A 19,855-nucleotide genomic window follows, 5' to 3' on the forward strand; every position below is an offset into this window, starting at 1 on the left:
CGACTCAGCCCCCAACGGATGACCCACAACCTTAAATTCAACTACGAAGCTGACGTAACCTAGTCGTCTAAGTCTTGTAAGTCGATGCTGATGTGAAGAATGTGAATGGGACCGGAATATTCAACCTGGGGTTTGAAGCTTAAGCAACAAAGCGTCTTTGCTGTCCAATCGCAAACTGCTATTCTACTGTTTCTGTCGGAACGGCAAGGCTGATAAGGAGCAATGGTTAGGTATCGTGGGCTGGCTGGCGCCTGCCCTGGGCGAAGTGGGACAACCGGCTTAGTCATCACGGCCGGTTAAGGTGGGGCAACCACCCAGGCCGTTCCCACCTACTTTGATCGGCCCCTGCCCACAATGTAAATAGGAACAAGAACAACAACAGCAATTATCACGGACATCGACGTGATTGTTGCCGAAGATACACCCTCATGAGGAAATGTATCACACCTGTGATACCAACAGTTTCGTTTTAGGTTATTTGCACGCAGGTCTAAAAAGTATTGTTTAGCGCGAGTTAGACTACCTTAGGCAGCACAGTGTTCGGCTGTCAAAACGCAACTAAGCTACAGATTGAATACAAACCTAATTTGCCACTGACTAAGGTACTTTGGTTACTTGGGTAACTAACAACAGGTTGGGCTCTTGAGGTATGCTACCTTTTGCTATGGGAAAGCCGTTGTTGTCCTACTTTACTTCCATCGGTTTCCACTCTCGATAAAGTCCCAGCTAAGGTGAATAGATGTTCGTGCTGTGTCAAGTTTTAAGAATATCTTTATCGCCGAGAAAGACCCCGAATCCCCGTCAAAAGTGCCAACGCACTCAGTCTGATATTTGTATTGATTTTGTGCTGAATTTATGAGCAATGCACTTTCTCGAACTTCCTCTCATTCTCATTTCACATCCGAGGAATAGTGACACGTGAAAGACAATTACCAGATCCCAAGTACCTTCTTGATGTTTTTGAAGGCCCCTTGGAGCATGCGACTTTGCCCTGGACTGTGCTCGGGTCACGGTCTTGCCACGCAAGTCGGCCGGACGGCTGTAAACTGTCATGCTCATACAGTCTCGTATAGTCCCGACGTGTTACAGAGATGGGAGTTCAGAGGTACTAGGCTCCAAGTTCATTAGTGGGAACCAAGCGCCATCAAAACAGCTATTCCAACAGCTTTTGAGGGTACTAAATGTGACAACCCGTGTTTGAGAACTAGAAACACAAGCTAGGAACGACTTATTGTAATAGAAAACCCTCTATTTACTTTCTGTTCTTTGAGTCCAAAAGATTCTGAAACCAGTCGAAAATCACCTGATTGTGCTGCTTAAAAGCCCCAATCCCACAATGCTCGCCGATCCCATCCTCCTCCGTAAAGTGATGCAAGCAAGCCCACTCCCCCAACGCCTCCGCAAGAACAGCAGCCTGGCCCTTGAAGAACAAATCATTCTGCGCATCACCCACAAAAACAGGCGTCCGGATCTGGTCCACCACGGGCTCCATGCGATAATCCAACGACAACGTCACAAAGTCGTACGCGGACTCGGTGTTGAACGCCCACATACCGTGCCCGAGACCCCAGCGCAGCGGAGCGGGCACGCCGGGCTGGAGGAACCGTTTCGTGTACTCTTCAAAAGCTGCCTTGTCGCCCGAGTCGTAGATGGCCATGGCTTCGGTGCTTAGGGTGGCATTTACGACGGCCGGCCAGTCCCAGACGCCGTCGACGGCGAAGATGGCGGCGAGACGGTGTTCGAAGGCGGCGGCGCGGGGTGCGAGGTAGCCCCCGAAGGAGAATCCGAGGAGGCCGATTGAGGTTGGGTCGACTACTTCGGGTTTCTCGAGGAGCCAATCTACGATGGGGGTAATTACCCGTTCCCAGTCATAAATGAAGCCGACTTCTTGGTATCGACGGACGGAAGGCATGCCGGGTCCCTCGTAGGTCAGGACATTATACCCTCTCTCGAGAGCAGCGGCGCCCATGGCGTGATACATCTCCTCCTGAGACCCATCATACCCGTTCCCCATAATGATTGTCGGGCGCTGCGTCACCTCTTCATCCGGAGTAAACCAGATACCCGGGATATCAAAGTCAGCCGTCTCAATCGTCACCCGCTGATTCGGCACCGTCAATAATGCGAGACCCTCATCAAACGCGGCAGTCTGGTTGCCCCATAACTCGTAGATGCGGGGATCCGAGGCATTCTCGTGGAGGTAAAAATCCGCGCTGCGAAGGTATGTCGCCGCGGCGAAAAAGGCGCTGCGCGCGGAGACGGGGAACTTGGTCTTTGCGATGCTTTTTGCGCGGTCGAGGACGCTGTAGGCGAGGGTGGAGAAGGCGCTTGCGTAGCTTGCGAAGTCGCCGGGGATGATTCTGTTGGCGGTGGTGAGGACTTCGCCGAGGTCGGCGCCGTCGTAGACGGATTGGCTGAGGGCGCGGAGGATTTCAAAGTGGAATGTGTGGTCGGCGCTGAGCTGGTACATGGAATAGTTTGTGCTTGCCATGATGGGCGGCTTGTTGCGGTAGACCTTGTGTGAAAATGTCCTTGAGGTGAGCACTGAGCTTCACTGGATGTTATCCATGGTGTGCCGTTGCTGTGAGGCTCAGCGGATGATTTATACGATGCCAATTCTCATGATCAACATGTTGACCCCGCAGTTGTCAGCAAATGTGAAGAGAAAGTGCAGTGGGGGCTGAATCCTTTCAAAAGTTCAACCGTCCATCAACTTGGCTGATTGCGAGGCTGGCCGGAATGTAACGTCAATAGAGACATATTTTGTCAGTGGTATCTGACGGCATCCGCCCGGTGGTAGATTATCAAACCAGGATTACAGGCATAGACGTCAATGTGGACGAATTGGCTGACGAGATTGGCTTACCGACTGCAAGTGAGTGGCGGGTGCTCCCGGAGGATCAAGCATCGGGAGGGGGGAGACTTGGCGTAAGCATTGCGTCGTCAGTCAGCATTATCACCCGCGATGCTCGGGATTTCAACTCACTTGTGTCGCTGTTTGGTTCAGAAATTGAGCCTTGCCAATGTTATTGCCGTCTCTGAGATTCAGACAAGTACCTCGCTAGGCCTTTCCTCTGTCTTCAGGGGCAAAACTAACGTCGCAGATTCATAGCTGTTGACCTGTTCAGTTTTTTTCAGGGGTATGTCAAGTCGCATTTGATCAATTGGCATAGAGACACCAGGAGTCACACTGGTAGGGTGCAGGTAGTCAGTCATAGACTACTAGAATCCTTTTTGAGTCTCGATTTAGTAGATAGATTTGTAGCCTTTACTCTTACGGATGAGGCTTTTGTTATCAAGAAAAATGTGCTGATTATATCGCAAGGAACCATGCTTATGTCCACAAATCTCTAGTACCCTCTGGGAGGTTGAGACTGCTTCAGACTTTAGTAACAACATAGTAGAACATGCCCCAATCATGTTTGAGGAATCTGGGGCGTCTCATAACTCAAAAGCCAAGCCAGGAAGTACGAACACGGGAGGAGAACACAGGCTAGTAAACCTCAAAGAGACGAGAGAGGTCGAATGGATGCCAATGTCTAGCTGGCTTCTCCCCGAAAATCTTACTTCGACAAGTCTGGTTCAAGCGAAAATTCGGCCTCGCATCGTTACCTCGGCGGCCGAGGAAGACAGAAAGACTTACTGAAGCGACGATGGAAAACGTCATGAAGTTTCGGAGAGATTCAGGGCAATGAAGTTACCAAAGTAGAAAGTGAAACTTTTGGTATGAATCGAGAATTATCGTGAATTTTCGCAAATCTCACATCATCCATAGACGGCCCTATCAGAGCGAGACGAGCACATGGCATTGTGCATAGTATGGTCCTGGTACCGAAAAGGTAAATTGGCGATCCTTTCTGAAAACGGAAGTTGTAAGCACTGATTACTTTGTCGCCAATTCAACACTGGATGCTGGGTGGCAACAACGAATGGTTGCTCGAGGAAACACCGTCCAGACAAAGATGTTCGCGTTCGGACGGGAGTACTGATTTGACCAATCAACCAAGACATCGAGTATATTGATGGGGAAATATTCAAGACCGACGCCGGTGTGACCTTTTCGGACCAAGATTCGAGAGTCTGTTCGCGCCCACGCACCTATATTTCGCAACTCACGGGCCACCAGAATGACACATGCAGGAGCAGAACCTAAGTAGTCTCAAGATCGATCCTCTGTATTTTCGGACCTAGTGTCGTGAATCTCGGACTTGTCCCCGCTTCATAGTAAGCCAAGTATCTCTTAATTTGAGTGAGTTCTCATAGAACGGAGGCCGAAAACGGCTGCCACCGTAGTATTCCCTCCCTGAGTGTAGCAAGTGATTCACAAACATGTGTCAACATTACCGAGTGACGATATTCATTCATTTAATCAATAATGTCGTCGTCCCTGGACGTCTTGGTTCTAGCAACCCGCAAATTTACTTACGGGCAGTGCAGACCGTGAGAAATGACTTGATTTACTTGTAGCCGTATTATGAATACTCATTCGCAAACACATCAATTCTACATTAGCGGCGCAGCAGCGTCAAAGCACAAATTCCGTGAAGCCATTTCACTTCCAGATGCGACGGAAGTTCAAGATATGTAATCTTGAATTAAATTAATGCACTTTCAAGGACGTTGCTTTCTCTATCACATGTCAAACCCTACCCTGTCAGCTCCCCGATCGTTACACCAATTTCAATCGAGAACATTTCTGACATTCCATGAAATAGCACCTGCAATTAGAAATACCTCTTTTTTGCAGAGATTGAGAAGCCGCGCCGCTACGGTTTGCGTGTGCTGAGGTACTGGTTCAGCATTCGGCTCACGATGGAGCTATGACTTCGCTCATTCACGGCATGACTAAGTACGAATTGATAAGGGACCTCTTGAAGTGACGTAAGCTTCGGGGCACTCTGAGCCTTTCTCCTCAAGTAGACTACAGAATGGGTAGTAAAAGATGCTCTCCTCCGGAAATGCATCGCATCCAAACCACCCGAAGGTGATCATGGGGGCAACCCCATTATCAATGATCAAGCTGTGTACAGTGAGAGGGCACTCTGAGACCCTAGTTTAACACCAACCGCGCGACGCTTCGTTATTGCGTAACTTCTATTGGAGTTACTCTAGAGCCACAGCATCTTCATTCTAGGGTGGTGTGAAGATGTGGGATCCGTATGTAGGCTCAAAGTTGGAGCCGGATTCATATCCGAGCGCCTGGGGTTCGTGCCAAGACTTTGACCAGTGCCACATGCCTTTTAGGCTTATTTACGCATACGAAGTTTCAAAGTAGGAGTGTTTGCCGCCTTTCCCTCTTACAGCCGAAGCTTCACATCGGTAAACCCGAAAATACTGGCGGTGTACTTGGGAAACCCATGCAGCTGAATAGCGCCCTCAACAAAAACCCCCCGTTCACTACCTTGTGGCGGCTATCGGCCCCTACCTGAGACAATGATCTCCCGGGTCCCACTCTCATCGGATATTCCCAGGCGGTTCAGGGAGCGGGAACAAATTCTATTCAGTGGATACCATCCGGGGTCATTATCCACTCATTCTGTCATGTCTCACCGTTTGAGGACCACTACGGATACGAGTCCATCATGAAAACTATTAGTGACGAACAGTGCCCTTTTCAATATCAAGAAACTCAGGAGATGAGAAGAAGACACAAGACCAGACCCTGAAGAGCTCAGCGACTAGCCATGGCACGCCGCACAGAACTTCAGGCAAAAGCATGTCGCTCAAATCAATTAACCTAGCAGTCCTTCATCTCTAATCTATGGACTACAAGGAACCTTCTTCTGTCCAAGTACAAGCCCATTGTCTCCGCAACCTCTCGAAAGAGCCTAGAGTCTGTCAAAGTCGGAGGACCGAATACAGCAATACTAAGCGCCAAATATCAGCGACGAAAACCACGCCGCCACTAGTGAATTAGGCACTTACGCCAGGGGAAGGGAGGACTGCGCCTTTTACTGCATTGCAGAAATTGTTGCTCGGGGCTACTTTTCCCTCCAATGTCATACAGTAGTACGTCCCATAGTCTCCAGTTCCCTGTTTGTGTGTTGCGCCAAACAAATCAGCATGCGCACGCAGGATCTGACGGATCTAGAGCTACGGAGATCTGGCCGAGTGGGGGAACACTTACCCGAAGACAGTAGCTGTGAGAAACAACACAGTAGACATAAGGGTTATTTCAGAACGCATTTTTTGACTGATGAAAGCGGAGGCTGAATGGTCTGTAAAGATGGAACCTGCTTTTTTGATGAGCTGAAGGCCGTAGAGAAGTTGAGTTGTAGAGAGAACAGTCGATTGAATGGCCCGGAATTGTGGATGATCTACTCCATTTTAACAACACCAAGGAGACCCTCATGCCAGGTTTATGAGGCAATCCAGATGAATCGATGGCGTTCACCTTGACTCTGGAAACATTTTTGACGACTATCGCGCGGCTGTTTGAGTCCAGGTTCGATCTGCCCATCCATGCCGCCCCGTAGAGCCCCTGAAGACAAGGCCGGCGGGGAGGATAGCGGCGAACTTCTCGGCCGACTCTGAACGGGGCTGTCTAGGAGGGAGACGCAAGGTCTGAAAGGTGAGCCCAAAACGGAAACCCCGATTCCATTAATCGGAAGAACGTTTGTTCGCATAGGACCCTGAGTGCTTGGACGACGAAGGCAGAGGCCCCAACTTCCCTCCTACATACCACCCCACCGGTACCCACTGTTAGTGCCGTGCTGGGTCCGCCACCTCAACACTAACACCTCCAAATACAACCCCCACGACCGGAACCCTCGCCCGCGATGGCCTCACAGCCAGCCGCGGGCCCCTCGCAGGCCCCCAGCGGTCTCTCAGCCTCTATGCATCATCCCTCGCAGACTCCTCCTCCCCCTACCTCCTTACCCCCACGACCGAGGGGCCTCATGCCCCCCCTATCCGACCCTTGGGAAGGGGGCCACTTTCGGCCGCTACCGCCCTCCAACAGGCCCGAGAAGGCCGGGCCCTCCGAGATGAGGCCCTAGACCTCCTCGCCAAAGGCCTAGATGCCCTCGTTAGGACCGCCCCAGCACGACTAAAGGCTACAGCCCAGGACCTCATCGACACCTTTACCCGGTTTGCTACCGCAGAAATATCTAAACCCACCCTTAGCCCCGGCACGGGAAAAACGTATACCCATGCAGCTAGCGACCGCACCGCTAGCGGCCCCGGCCCCGGCCCCGGCTCCAGCTCCGGCTCCGGCTCCAGCTCCGGCTCCGGCTCCGGTCCCAGGTCGAACCCAGCAACAGGCCGGCGGGCTACCGACCGCATACACCAGCCAAAACAAACCCAGGACCTCCGCCTATTAGTTCGGCTCCCGGCTGAACACATCCCTACCTCTAGAACCTTAGCCCCTCACTCAGTTAAGATAATAGTAACAAAAGAGCTTAACTTGCAGCCGCAAGACCTAGTTAAGGTCCGCCATACTACTACAGGCTTCTCACTTCAGCCCTAGAATAAAGAGATCCAAGCCCTACTTCTTCAGAGAGCCCCTGAGATCAAACACTGCCTCACAGCTAAGAAGGTAGAGGTGCCTACTAGGTAGCATCAATATATCGTCCCATTCTGCCCCCTCTACTTTACTAGCCTTAACGGTAGTAGGGTTAGCATAGAATCTAAAATAGAGGAGGAGGTCTTTTTAAAGACAAAACAAAAACTCCTTTCTTGGCGCCCAACCCGGGATAGCCCTAATCTAGCTACAGCTACGCAAAACCTGATTATTGCCCTCCCTCAAGGGGTTAAGGAAGGCTTCCGCCTGTTCGGACAGTCAGGCCCAGCCCGCCTGCTTCCCCCAAGGAAGCAGACCCCCAAAAGACACTCCCCTGGGTGCCAGGGCTTTCACTCAAACCGCTACTATACCCCGAAACCCCTCTACGAGAACTTTAGCAAACCGTTGGATACCCATGAAGCCGGGATCTGCGTAGCTAGGTCTAAGTGCGCCAACTGTTATGGGCCTTTTCCAGCAAACCACGCAGACTGCCCAGCTAGGCCTCTACTGGTTAATGGAAACCTTACTATCCCAACCCGGAAGGAACTGCGAGGAATCCGGAAGGCTGGAGAGAAGGCGTCTGACGACCTCCTAGTCAGCCAGGCTTGCTCCGTGGGCAGCAACCAGCAAACTGAGGCTGGACCAAGCGCTACACATGGGCAACAGCCGACATCTAAGCGCCTTCGACCCCTCACACCCACACAAGACTCAATTGTTGTAGCAGATACCGCTAGCGCAGTCGGAAGCAGCATTATGGTTGAGGATGAGGCTGAAGACTCTGAAGCCCTCCCCCTAACCAACCGCCCTATCCGCCCGCTCCCGAGCAGCAGCAGGAGCCAGAGGGTAGTACAGAAGCCTGATTACAATTTTATTAATGCCTACACCCACCTCGACCCCGACTCGGAACAGTAGGCTCAGGCCAACTGCCCCACGGGTACTACGGGTAGCCCAGTGTAACGTGGGGAAGGAAAGCCCAGCTCATACAGCTATCCGAGAGCTCTGCTGGGAAGATCGAATCGATATAGTACTAATCCAGGAACCCTGGATAGGCTATAGAGATAAAATGCAGATTAACACACACCCAGGCTTTAACTCCTATATCCCAGTTAACTTCTAGAACAACAGAGATACAAGACCTAGGGTTATGACCTATATACGCAAGAGTCTAAGACTATAAATACAGCAACAAAGGCCTACCCAAACGAGAGATATTTTATAGGTTAAGGCTGGCAACTTCACTATTATTAACGTATATAGGCCGCCAGGTGAGCCGACAAACCACACGACTACTGCTCTCCTAGGATACTATCCGCCAGAAAGAGCCCTTATAGCCGGGGACTTTAACGCCCGCCACCCTACCTGGGAACCAGGCTCCCCTAGCCGGAATCGGGGGGACGATATTGCAGAGTGGGCTGAAGGCTACGATCTTTCGTTTATTGGGGAGGTTGGGGTCCCTACCCATACTCATAGGCATACCCTCGACCTAACATTCTCAAATATCCCCTTTGCTGAGGCTTATATTAGCCCACACCTTCACCCAGGGGCTGACCACCAAGCTATCACAATAATTATCCCTATAGGCAAGGCCCAGGAACAGAAACGCCAGACTGGCCACCTCTCAGTCCCAGAGTCAGCCTGTCAGAGCCCTCCCGGATAGGGGCTAGTCAGAGGTAGTAAGGAGTCCAAGCAACAAAGGAGCAGCTCAGATATATATACAGCGCAGGGAGTACACGTCGAGGGAGGAGTAGATTTCAGTAATTCATCATTCTACCCCTTACTGCAGTTGGCCTCTGAGAGCTTCCACCCTGCGTCAACAATCCCAACTTGACACAGCCCTACCCCGACTTATCGACCTAGTAAGAGCTGGAGCCTCAGCCTTACCTACCCTAGGGGAAGTACCTAGTCCAGCAGAGCTGGACACTCTAGCAACCCAACTAGTCAGCCTCTTCTATACAGCTATTCAAGCTGTAGGTAAGAGACGGACAAATCAGGGTAGGGGAGCCCCCTGGTGGACAGAAGAGTGTGCAGAAGCCCACCGAGCTGCTATCGAGGCTAGGCGCCAGCAGGCCCAGGAACCTGGGCTAGTTATACCTCCCCCTATCCTAGAGGAGCAAAAGATCTTCTTAACAACTGTTAGAAGGGCAAAACGCGCTTACTGGACTACTAAGATCGAAGGGGCTAAGACAGACCAAGACCTATATAAGATAGTAGGCTGGCGGAAGTCTAGCTTAGCTGTTAAAGGCCCGCCCCTTATAGTAGAAGGTCAGTATTCGACAACAGCTACGATAAAGCCCAGGCCCTACGAAAGGCCTTACTAGAGAGATTCAACGCTACAGACGACTTACCTGGGGATCCTTTTACTATCCCAGTAGTTACACAGCGTCTAATGCCCTGACAGGATGTGGTTAGCATGGAAGAAGTACGCCATGCTACTCTGACAAAGACTACAACCCCTGGGATTGACGGGATTACTACAAATTTACTACAGCAGACCTGGGAATCAGTAGCTAGGCCTATATAGCAGCTCTTCCAGGCCTGTATTCAAGTAGGCCACTTCCCCAGACCGTTCCGCAAAGTATAAGTTGTCATAATCCAGAAGCCAGGGAAAACAGACTTCTCGAAGACTGGGTCTTGGCGACCGATATCCCTTTTATCCTGCTTGGGTAAAGGCCTAGAGCGGCTAATAGTAAGAAGGATGGCCTACCTTACTATCCTAGAAGGGGTTACTAGCCCGTAGCAGGTTGGAGCACTACCAGGGAGGGCTGCAGTCGACCTAACAGCCTGTCTGACCCACGAGATCGAGAGGGTTCTAGACTTAGGGCTTACTACAACTCTTGTAATAATGGACGTTAAAGGGGCTTTTGACTCTGTCCTAAGAAACCGACCTATTATTAGGCTACGACAGTAGGGCTGGCCTAGTCATCTGATTAGGCTGATCTTCACCTTTACCTCTAGCCGAGCAGCCCGGGTCAGGCTAGAGGATATAACTACAGAGGATTTCCCTCTATCCTGTGGGCTACCACAAGGCTCCCCACTATCCCCTATTCTCTTTCTGCTATATATAGCGGATGTCTTAGCCGACGATCAGAAGCTACGGTTTGGCTATGCGGATGATATAGGCTTAGTAGCTACTAGCCCGTCGCTAGAAGGAAATGCTATAGCCCTAGGCCAAAAGATCACTCATATCCTTAACTGGGGCACTGATAACAAGGTTGCTTTTGACCCAGCTAAGTGTGAGGCAGTCCACTTTAGCAGGAAACATAACCAGACAAAAGACCTACCAGATATATAAGCGAGGGGCCTAACTATTAAGGCCCTAGCTAGGCCTGTACGATGGCTAGGAGTCTGGTTTGATAAGAGACTTACCTTCCATCACTATGTCGAAACTAAGGTGGCGGCAGCAAGGAAGGTAGCCCAGTTCCTTCGGCACCTAACAAATACTAAAGGGGGGCTCCCAGCAGCCGCAGTACGAAAAGCGGTTATTGCCTGTGTCCTTCCAACAGCCCTATATGGAGTTGAGACCTGGTATGCGGGCCTAACCAAACCAGCCCTAAACAGCGGCACCAATACTAGCAGTAGTACTGCTTTACAGATAGCTACAGTTAGTACAGGACAGAAGGGCCTGGCCCGTAGAGTTAGCAAAGTTATTACAGCAGCAGCAAGGGCTATCCTGCCTGTCTGGAGAACCACACCGACCAGCACCCTAATCCGAGACGCTGGCCTTCCTACAGCAGAGGTAGCCCTCGAAGCAGCGCGACTACGCTTCGCTATACGCCTGCAGGAGGTTGACCAACAGCATCCCTTGGTCCCAAGGCTGCTACAGCCAGGGCGGCAACAGACCAGGCTCCAAAGAACAGCTGGCCTGTTACCTAATTGTCCAAGGCCAGCACTCCTACAGCCGCAATACCTCCCAGGGTCTTATGACCTTATAGTTACACAGACGAAGGATGTAGCAGCTAGGATCTTCCAGGCCTGGCTCAAGACTGTGCCAGGTCAGCATACAGTCGTATACTCAGACGGCTCCAAAGCTCCTGACGGAGCTACAGGGTACGGCTTTGTTATCTACCGCAATAATAAACGTATAGCCCAGGGCTGCGGCCGTCTCGGCTTAGCAGAAGTGTTTGATGGTGAGGCGGAGGGGGCGAGGGCTGGGCTCCGACGGGCCCTTCAGACCTCCCAAGGCCAGCCTATACACATCTGCATCGACAATACCAGCGTTATTTAGGGGATTCGCGGTAAGGTCCCAGACTCCTCACAAGCGGCCTTCCTTGAGATCCAGGAGGTAGGCAGGATATACGATATATAAACCTATTGATCTCCTGGGCACCAAGGTATTAAAGGAAACGAAGAAGTAGATAGCCTAGCTAAGGAGGGCATAACCCTACTAGTCCTAAGGGGATAGCTAGCAACTCTATCAGGGATCAAACGGCTTGCTAAGGAGCGTATACGTCGCTAATATAGAAAATGGTGGAAACGGGAGGCAATATCGTGCTACACCTAGCTAGGACTTAAGGCTACCCTCGCTTACGCTCCCGAACTAGCCCTGCCGCGGGCTATCCTTTATTATCTCCTAGTAGCCCGATCAGGCTATGGAGACTTTGAACAATACTACTAACGCTTTAACTATATAGAAGCACTGCTTACTTGCTCCTGCGGGGAAGTAAAGGCGGTAGACTATCTAGTCTACTGCCAAAAGACCCTAGTTAGGAGGTATTAGTGGCCTACCCTCCACCCTTCTAGCCTACTCGATCCTATAGGACCTATAGGATCTCTTGAGCGGTACTATAAGGGGTTAATCACTGATCCTATTGGCTTCTAGGCCTTTCTCCGCGTGATAGACTTCTTTCAGAAGATCTGCCCGCGGTACTAAGGACTAGGTCTTGACCTAGGCCCGACTAACGAATTTCTCCTAGAGGGACAGACGGTAGCAACGGAACTAGGGAACCAGCGGGAACTAGGAACGGATAGAACAGACAGTAGCCCACGGGCAAGATTTGGTGGACGTTAGGAAAAGGCGTGTACTATAGAGTATATAGCTCGAGCCTACGGCCCTCCACGCCATATACCCTTCGGGAGGTCTGCCGCAGGGGCGGCTGCGCCTGTGCCGCTACGGCGTTAAATATAACAACACAACAACGAAGGCAGAGGCCCGGTTCCAAATGATCGGACCCGTGGCGGTGTCACGTGGCTGCGCCATCTCCTTCCACTGTTCCATTGTCTACGGAACCAAAGAGTCAATTTCTTGGTTAAACCCAATGCTCACGGTCCAAGCGAGAACGAGCCATGACGGAAGAAAGTTGCCGTAGGCAACGTCGGGGACGAAAAGAGGCACAACACGAGTCAGGTCTGGCCAGTAAGCCATCATCATACCGTTGCATGGCGCGTTTGACCAAAACTCTATTCGTCGAGAGTTGACGGTATTTGTTCATCACCGCTTGGACATTCCGCGCACACGCACGGCACTAGGATGCCACGTGCGGCAGCTATCCATGAGAGCGTGCGCAAAAATCCCTAGATTTCTATACATGAGGAACAAGATCCGATTGATCCTGCCCCCCAAAGCCCAATGCTAAAGCTTCCCAATCAATGCCCATCTTTCCCCGTTGCCCCGTGCCGTTTCACAGAATTCCCCATCACCCCCTCCCGCCTCACCGTACGGAAGAGAGCGCACCATTTTATCCTCTACAAGGACATACGAGCAATTGTCAGCGGAAGCATCGACCAATTTCATCGTCGTCGTCAAGGGCTTCGAAACATTGATTCATCGCGGGCCTCCGCTTCCGCTCGGCACATCTAGGATCGGCTTCTCCAGGCTGGGAACTGACGACGATTATCTTGATGGGGCCTCAATAGCAATTCGCGACAGCACGCAGGAGCTGGAGCCATGGAGTCGGAAAGCGTCGAGGTGGTGATGCGCCGTCTAAGCCTCAATCATGAAGCGGAGCCTCTCGCCGGGAAGGTCGTCAGCATCATCGTCGCGATGATATCGGCCTGTCTTCTTGCTAGTCTTTTTGGTCAGTGCTTTGATTGCAGATCCGACTTCGGATCTAATATGCTAACATCATTGATAGTCATGAGATTCACCTCAGTGAAGGACTGGAAAGCGTTGCCGTGGACGATGTGGCGTGAGGAACCCTCCCGATGATAAGCCTTGCTCCTTGACGTTTACTAACTATCGTAGTCGTGGTACTTATCTACTTCTTCTCATTTCTGTTTGTCTTCGGCACATCAATTCTACAATTCGGATTCGGAGCCGACCTGAACTTCGACACTTGCTCGGCAGCGACCCTCTTCTGTTTGGGAGCATATGTGTCTACAAAGGTAAGCTGGAATCGTCACAACTCATCACTCCCATTGATCTTTGGCTAACCGAGGAACTAGTTGGTGAGTGCGTGTCATTCGAGTGAACTACAGCGGACTCTAACAGTGTTAAAAGTTCATCTACCTCTTCATGGTTGATAGGGCAGTAAGTCAATTCGTGCGGTAGTGTCGATTCATATGGCTCATATCAATGTCTAGCACATCATTAGACAAACGAGGAAAAGGCGCTTAAAGTCAAAACTCTATGTCTTCAACTCATTCGGCATGTTGGGTACGTTTCCAAGCTCAAGCTACGTATATAGTCTTGATAAACTGACCTCTGGGCTAGGCGTGTTTGTCCTGGTTGTTATTATGAACTTTATCTTGTACGTGCGGATGTTTGCAGTGTAGTTCATTCCGCTAACAATCTTCGCAGCCGAATCACCCATTTCGAAGGTGGTATCTGCATCATTGGGATGGAACAGCCCGTGTTGCTACCCCTCATCTCATTTGACGCAGCTGTGAACGTAAGTATGATCTTGATTGACGGGGAACATCATCTAACTTGGAACAGGTTTATCTCACGATTTTGTTTTTACTTCCTTTACTGAGTAAGCTTCAAAGCACAATAATGATTGTGTAATATGACACTGATGGGTTCCAGGTCTGCACTCTGTAAAGTACAACTTCTGGAAGCCATGGACATTGGACTGGCGGAATCGTCGCATCCCCAGAGCTCCACCCAACGTCCGGCTAAGAAGACTCGTGATACGCACTTTTATCGGGTCTTGTTGCACCCTAGTTAGTAGTGTGACGTACGTATCCTTTCACTTTCTGGGGAGAACTGGCGCTGATCAGAAGTACAGAAACTTGAGTGTTCTCATGGCTTTGAATGGAGAGGTAGCATGGCTGTGCTTGCTATGCTGCAATACCGATAGTGAGTATTCGCACACGACCTCGCATACGTATGTCAATTTTACTGAGACCTTTTAGTCTTCTTCTCGGCCCTGGTGATCAACTGGATTACGTCGCCTGGCCAGGAGTCAACATTACGAACCTTAACCCGACCGTCACGCGGTATATTCACGCTGAGGGACGACGCCGTTACTATTCCGCTGGATCCCGACGGAAACAGCACGAGCACGAGCAAGACGTGGGAGCAAAGGCGATCAAAAACACCGACAACAATTGGCCTCGAATCAGCAGAGGCGCTTGATGATGATGATACAGAACTAGACGAGCGCCATATTCGAGACGACGATGATGCCGAGGCAGATCAGACTTTCGAAAGGGAAGCGAGGCACTCGGACGACGAGGACGACATTGAAATAAGCGCTGCCGAATTACGAGGAGCCCAGATATGAGCAGCGAGATGGGTGCTGGGGTCATGACGAAATTTACGAAAAATTCATGTTCTTTTGGATTCAACTACAGGTTATTGGATATGGGATAGAGCGGAGTTGGTTATGGATGTGAGATGGGGATTCGGTGTCATCGCGACATGATATTACGAGTACACTTGAGGCGCGACTCTGGGACGTCGCCCTACTATGCGGACGAATTTCTAATGGCGATCTCACGAAATCGAGATGCTTCACAATTGGATCATTTCAAGATAATGTGATGAAGACATAATGCCGGGGTTTCTGACAGGTGACTCACGGACGTTAATATCACGCCTTGCTTTCTCTTCGATGGCAATAATATGTGTGAGACAGACAGCCTCCAGCAAGTCGACTGCCGGAGACGTCAAAACGACGGTGCCTGGACCATGTTTGTTGCCCTGAGGACGCGATCTGAAATCAATTCTTATATACAAATTCCAACAAACGGAAAGGGACACCGTTGAAGAAAAAAAGAGTTTATGTCAAGTATTATAGGCGGGTATGTTGGGGCAAGCCCGAGGATGAAGGTCGGCATCATGATGACGAACGGTATGTTCCAACCGGAGCCAAGACGGGAATGGAAATTTCAATAACTCTATTTCTTCGTGCACCACTTCTACTAGCATCTTCCATCAGACGGATCGTGGGTCTGACACCAATGGCTACAGCCTTGTTCGCATCTTCATTGGTCGTACCCGTTTGAATTTGTGCTTCTAAGTTGAGCTTCCATCTAGGTCAATGATGCGATGTCTACTCCCCATCGACCTGTTCGCCGCGACTCGAGAAAAATTCATGAATCGTCCCCCACAAAGTTCAGCTTATTTTATCCCCTTACGGACACTCGTTCCTCAAGATCTCACATGCGCCGGAGCTGTCACAGCACGCACCCAACCGTCCCTGACAAGTGCCGAATTTGCATGCTTTCTGGGCCTCTGCAATAAGTTAGCACGATGCATTACGGAAATAGTATTCAGCAACGTAGGAGTGACGAACCGGCCATAGCGAGGATTGAGCAATCGCGAGCAGGGTCTTGGTGAGTTGCATTTTGGACCGCCGATAGGTGGAAATACTACGCTTAGAGTTTAATCGGATATTACGTCAAGTTTCTCGGGCTTTGATGTGGTTCGATATGCTAGGATTCCAAAAAGGTTAATTGAAAGAGGAATGATGGACTCAAGACAAATTGTCAGCGAAGGATGACTTGCGGATTTCGTGGTTTTATATCTGAGAGGCATCTATCCGTACTATCTATACGACATAATGTTTGCAAAAGGTTCGATCGGTCCAATTTACCTGTCTCGAAGAGTGTCCCACGTGGGCTCATGTCAATACTGCGATCAAACTCGTATCTGTGCAAGTGAAAGCTGCTTTGAAGCGCGTGGTGCTGACAATCAAACGCTGACGGGGAAAAGTCCACATGAGTTCCGATGTATCTCCACGTGGTTTCGAGTAATTCGCGTGGCATCGAGGAAAATATCTGGGGTACCCCAAGTTTTTGCATTATTTTCGGGGACTTAGGCTGAGATTCTCAGACGACATGTCATGAATAAGACAGGGTTTGCTGGTTGACTACTAAGGCAAAGGCATCAGACGTATTAAGAAAGACAATGGTGACCGAATATGTCGCAAAAACGACGCCGCTAATTACGGGCAGCAATTAACGCCATATATACCCTACGACAGAATACAAATATAGAAATTACCAACATGCGGATCGACTTGAACAAAGATATCCAAGGTGATGAAAAGATTGAATTGTAGAAGTTGTACTTCTTTCCATCTATTATCTTCGGCGATTAAATTGGGACTCTAGGGACGCATCTATGTTGTCTTTTCAAGAATCACATTGTCCCGAGTCAGCAAATGGCTTGGCTGCGTTTGCAATTTCCCAGGCCTCTTGAGGCACGCAGATCTGGCAGGGAATTAGCAGTGCATGTGTGTCCTCTCACCTTGGCATGTAGCACATAGGAGCACCATTGCCATAGAGCGTTCGAACATGGGCCTTTGTGTCGACTCCTATGACCATTTTGTCATGCGGCCAGCAACCTTTTAACCCATTTATATATATAACTGCCCCCCCCCCCCAAGTCAATTCCGATGTAGTAGGATTTTTTGTCATCGCGGCCTCAGATCAGAGTAGTCTCCGTTACTTAGCAGGCCTCTGGAGTTGATCATGCACACAGATGAGACCGATGCTGTCGTCAGCAAACAGGGGCTGGAAGATTAGCAACGAAGAAGGAACGAGGACAAGGGTATCTGGCTTATTCTACACATGGCCACTGTGGTCCAGACCAGTCTTCCTTGCGGCGTCTTCTTGGACTTCATTTGTACGTTTTGAACCCGTTGAGGGAAAATATGCGCGAGAAGGTATGCCAAAACTACTTGGAGAACAACGTCATTGACAAACAATTGGAACCCCCAGGTGGACGTTCTTTAAATTCCACGAGAAGCACTGAGCGGGCCTTGGAGAATCAACAACTTACCAGCACAGCACATGTCTACGGGTAATCAGGCTCTTATGCCCCTGGTCAATCCGAGTTTTACTCTCACAAACCCATAACGTTTGAAGCATTTTAACTCCTTTCAGTAAAACCTCGACGGATGCAAACGACCCAACAAACAGTGGTGGTCAAACTGCCTCTACAATGTTGCAGGATCTTGGTATTATTGGATTGATACGAAAGGAGTAGCGACAGCCGGGATCCCGAAGATCCATGTCGCCCCAGAACACTTTGGTATTAACTGGCTGATAACCATCCCTTTTGGGCCCATCGTAAAAACCATATGCTACGGAACTACCACCGTCGCAATCCCCTCTCCCAACTCCTCCTTCACATTCCTTACTTCCACAAACTCTGTGTGGAGAGACGTGCCACCGTCAGGCTTGTCACGTCTGAAAAACCCAACCACTCTTCCACGCACAATGTGCCCGTTCATATTCTTTTCTTCCGTCTTGGGCTCCGTCCAAATATCCGCCACCCTCTTTTCGTTTGGCGGCAAAGGCGCCGAGGGTGAGACCGGAACCGTAGGCCGCCCTGCAGGGTCGAGAGAAATGCCATGTTCCAGCTCAATGACCCTCCGCGCCACGGCAACTAATGTCGCCATCTCCCACAGATTCTCGCGTGGGAGTCCAAGAATGGGCATCAGCCGGAGTAACTCCAGCCGCGTCTCCAGCTGACGACATGTCGTCGTGAAGAAGAACAACATGGGCGTGTACCCTGTTTCAAACATGAATTTCGACGTTTTGGCGTGGACGCCTTCCATTTTCGAGTGTTCTGATATTTGGACAACCATTTCGGCGAGGTTTTTCGCTAGTCGGCTGTAGTTTGACACGTACTTATCGTAGCCAGTCAAGTTGTTGGTGAATGCCATATTCAGCCAGATACGGCAGCACTCGTATCGAGTGGACAGAAAGCCACGCAGCATATTCGGTACGTAGTCCGGTTTTGTCTCGGATGCCTCAGTTGGGGGTGAGGATGAGTATTTGCTCTGGTTATTCAACTGGGTAAAGAGAATGCTCCACCGATCGAGCATACTATTGACGTATTCTTGCCGCGCTAGTAATTTCGGAGGAACGCCATTTCCTGTTGGCGACAGGGAACGAAAAGGGTATCCTTGCTTCATGAGCTGGAGGGTTTGGCAGTAGAGGTCGTCAATCATCAACTGGGCGTCTTGGAACGAGGAAAAGCTGGGGGGCACAGGATGTTCCAGTCCGCTCAAGTCCGGAAAGTCGGCCTTTTCGCCGCTGAAGAAGAACGAATACTCTGTGAGGCGTCGGAAAAGTGGGAGAAGATGCTCCTTCGTCCAGGGGAACTCGCTGTGGGTATTTCGTAGGAGCGCGACCCCATGCTTGCAGTGTTTAATAGCGGCTTCGCGCCCAGACTGCAGGAACTCAATGCAGATGAACAGGACACAGACAAGCAGAACCGTGGGGTGCTTGTCCTGCGTCTTCATGCCTATCAGCTCTCGCATGGCCGCGTTGTAGTGCCGCACGGCAAAACTGTAGTCCCGCGGGGCAACGATCTCGTCGGTTCCGGTGTGGAACTGCTCATAGAGGTCGCTGATAGCTAGAATCGAGTGTGTTACGGCCGGCTCAAATGTGCTGAACTGCATGACTATGTGCGTCCAGAAGTAAGGATCAACGGCCCCAGAGAGGAGCGGGCCCACGGCTTCGGCAAAGTACTGCAGAGCGCGGTTGTCGCTTGGGGAACTGACTCCTGGAGAGGCGCGACTTGGCTGGACCGTCAGGACCACTGACGGACCCGAACCCGGGGAACTGGATGAGACATCTGTCAAGTCGGCGACGTGTGGATAGCCGTCGCATTTGCGGCCAGTCGCGGTACAGCGCTTGCAGGATGGTCTGCTCTCATCGCACTTGATCTTACGTACTCTAGCGAGCGTTAGACGACGCGCCAACTCATCTTGAAAACCTTACTCTCGGGTTCGTCTCCCGCGATCCAATCGGACGGCAATAGATGGAACTTACTTGCAGGTCAAACATCCCGTCCTCACCTTTCGGCTACCTTTCCGAGCCATAGTTCCGCTAAAAAAGACAAGACAAGCGGTACGAATATCCGTAAAGGCTCGAGCCAGCCTTGTTGTCAGTCTGTTAGTCTCGAGTCCGAACCAGCCACTGACGTGATGCGCGTGCCGGTCAGGGGCAAATGAC

At 50.6% G+C, this 19,855-nt stretch overlaps 3 protein-coding genes across 3 annotated transcripts; 1 reads left to right on the forward strand and 2 right to left on the reverse strand.

The window, feature by feature from the left end:
• Positions 1-1,252: 1,252 nt before the first annotated feature.
• BDP81DRAFT_330899 (2,6-dihydropseudooxynicotine hydrolase) lies at positions 1,253-2,491 on the reverse strand (the record flags this gene model as incomplete). Its single annotated transcript, XM_060585459.1, has 1 exon — positions 1,253-2,491. One exon carries the CDS (start codon positions 2,489-2,491, stop codon positions 1,253-1,255), a length of 1,239 nt encoding a protein of 412 aa, XP_060439895.1.
• An 11,461-nt stretch (positions 2,492-13,952) lies between these two features.
• Positions 13,953-15,194, forward strand: BDP81DRAFT_475230 (uncharacterized protein; the record flags this gene model as incomplete). The annotated part of the gene is made up of 8 exons (XM_060594728.1): positions 13,953-13,967; positions 14,021-14,093; positions 14,151-14,187; positions 14,238-14,328; positions 14,376-14,412; positions 14,466-14,616; positions 14,668-14,738; positions 14,795-15,194. 8 exons carry the CDS (start codon positions 13,953-13,955, stop codon positions 15,163-15,165), a joined length of 846 nt encoding a protein of 281 aa, XP_060439896.1. The 3' UTR covers positions 15,166-15,194.
• Positions 15,195-17,973: 2,779 nt separating this feature from the next.
• BDP81DRAFT_331030 (uncharacterized protein) lies at positions 17,974-19,722 on the reverse strand (the record flags this gene model as incomplete). Its single annotated transcript, XM_060585472.1, has 2 exons — positions 17,974-19,576; positions 19,673-19,722. 2 exons carry the CDS (start codon positions 19,720-19,722, stop codon positions 17,974-17,976), a joined length of 1,653 nt encoding a protein of 550 aa, XP_060439897.1.
• Positions 19,723-19,855: the final 133 nt, after the last annotated feature.

The sequence above is a fragment of the Colletotrichum phormii genome, assembly GCF_030913505.1.
Source record: "Colletotrichum phormii strain CBS 102054 chromosome Unknown BDP81scaffold_26, whole genome shotgun sequence".
Taxonomy (NCBI): domain Eukaryota; kingdom Fungi; phylum Ascomycota; class Sordariomycetes; order Glomerellales; family Glomerellaceae; genus Colletotrichum; species Colletotrichum phormii.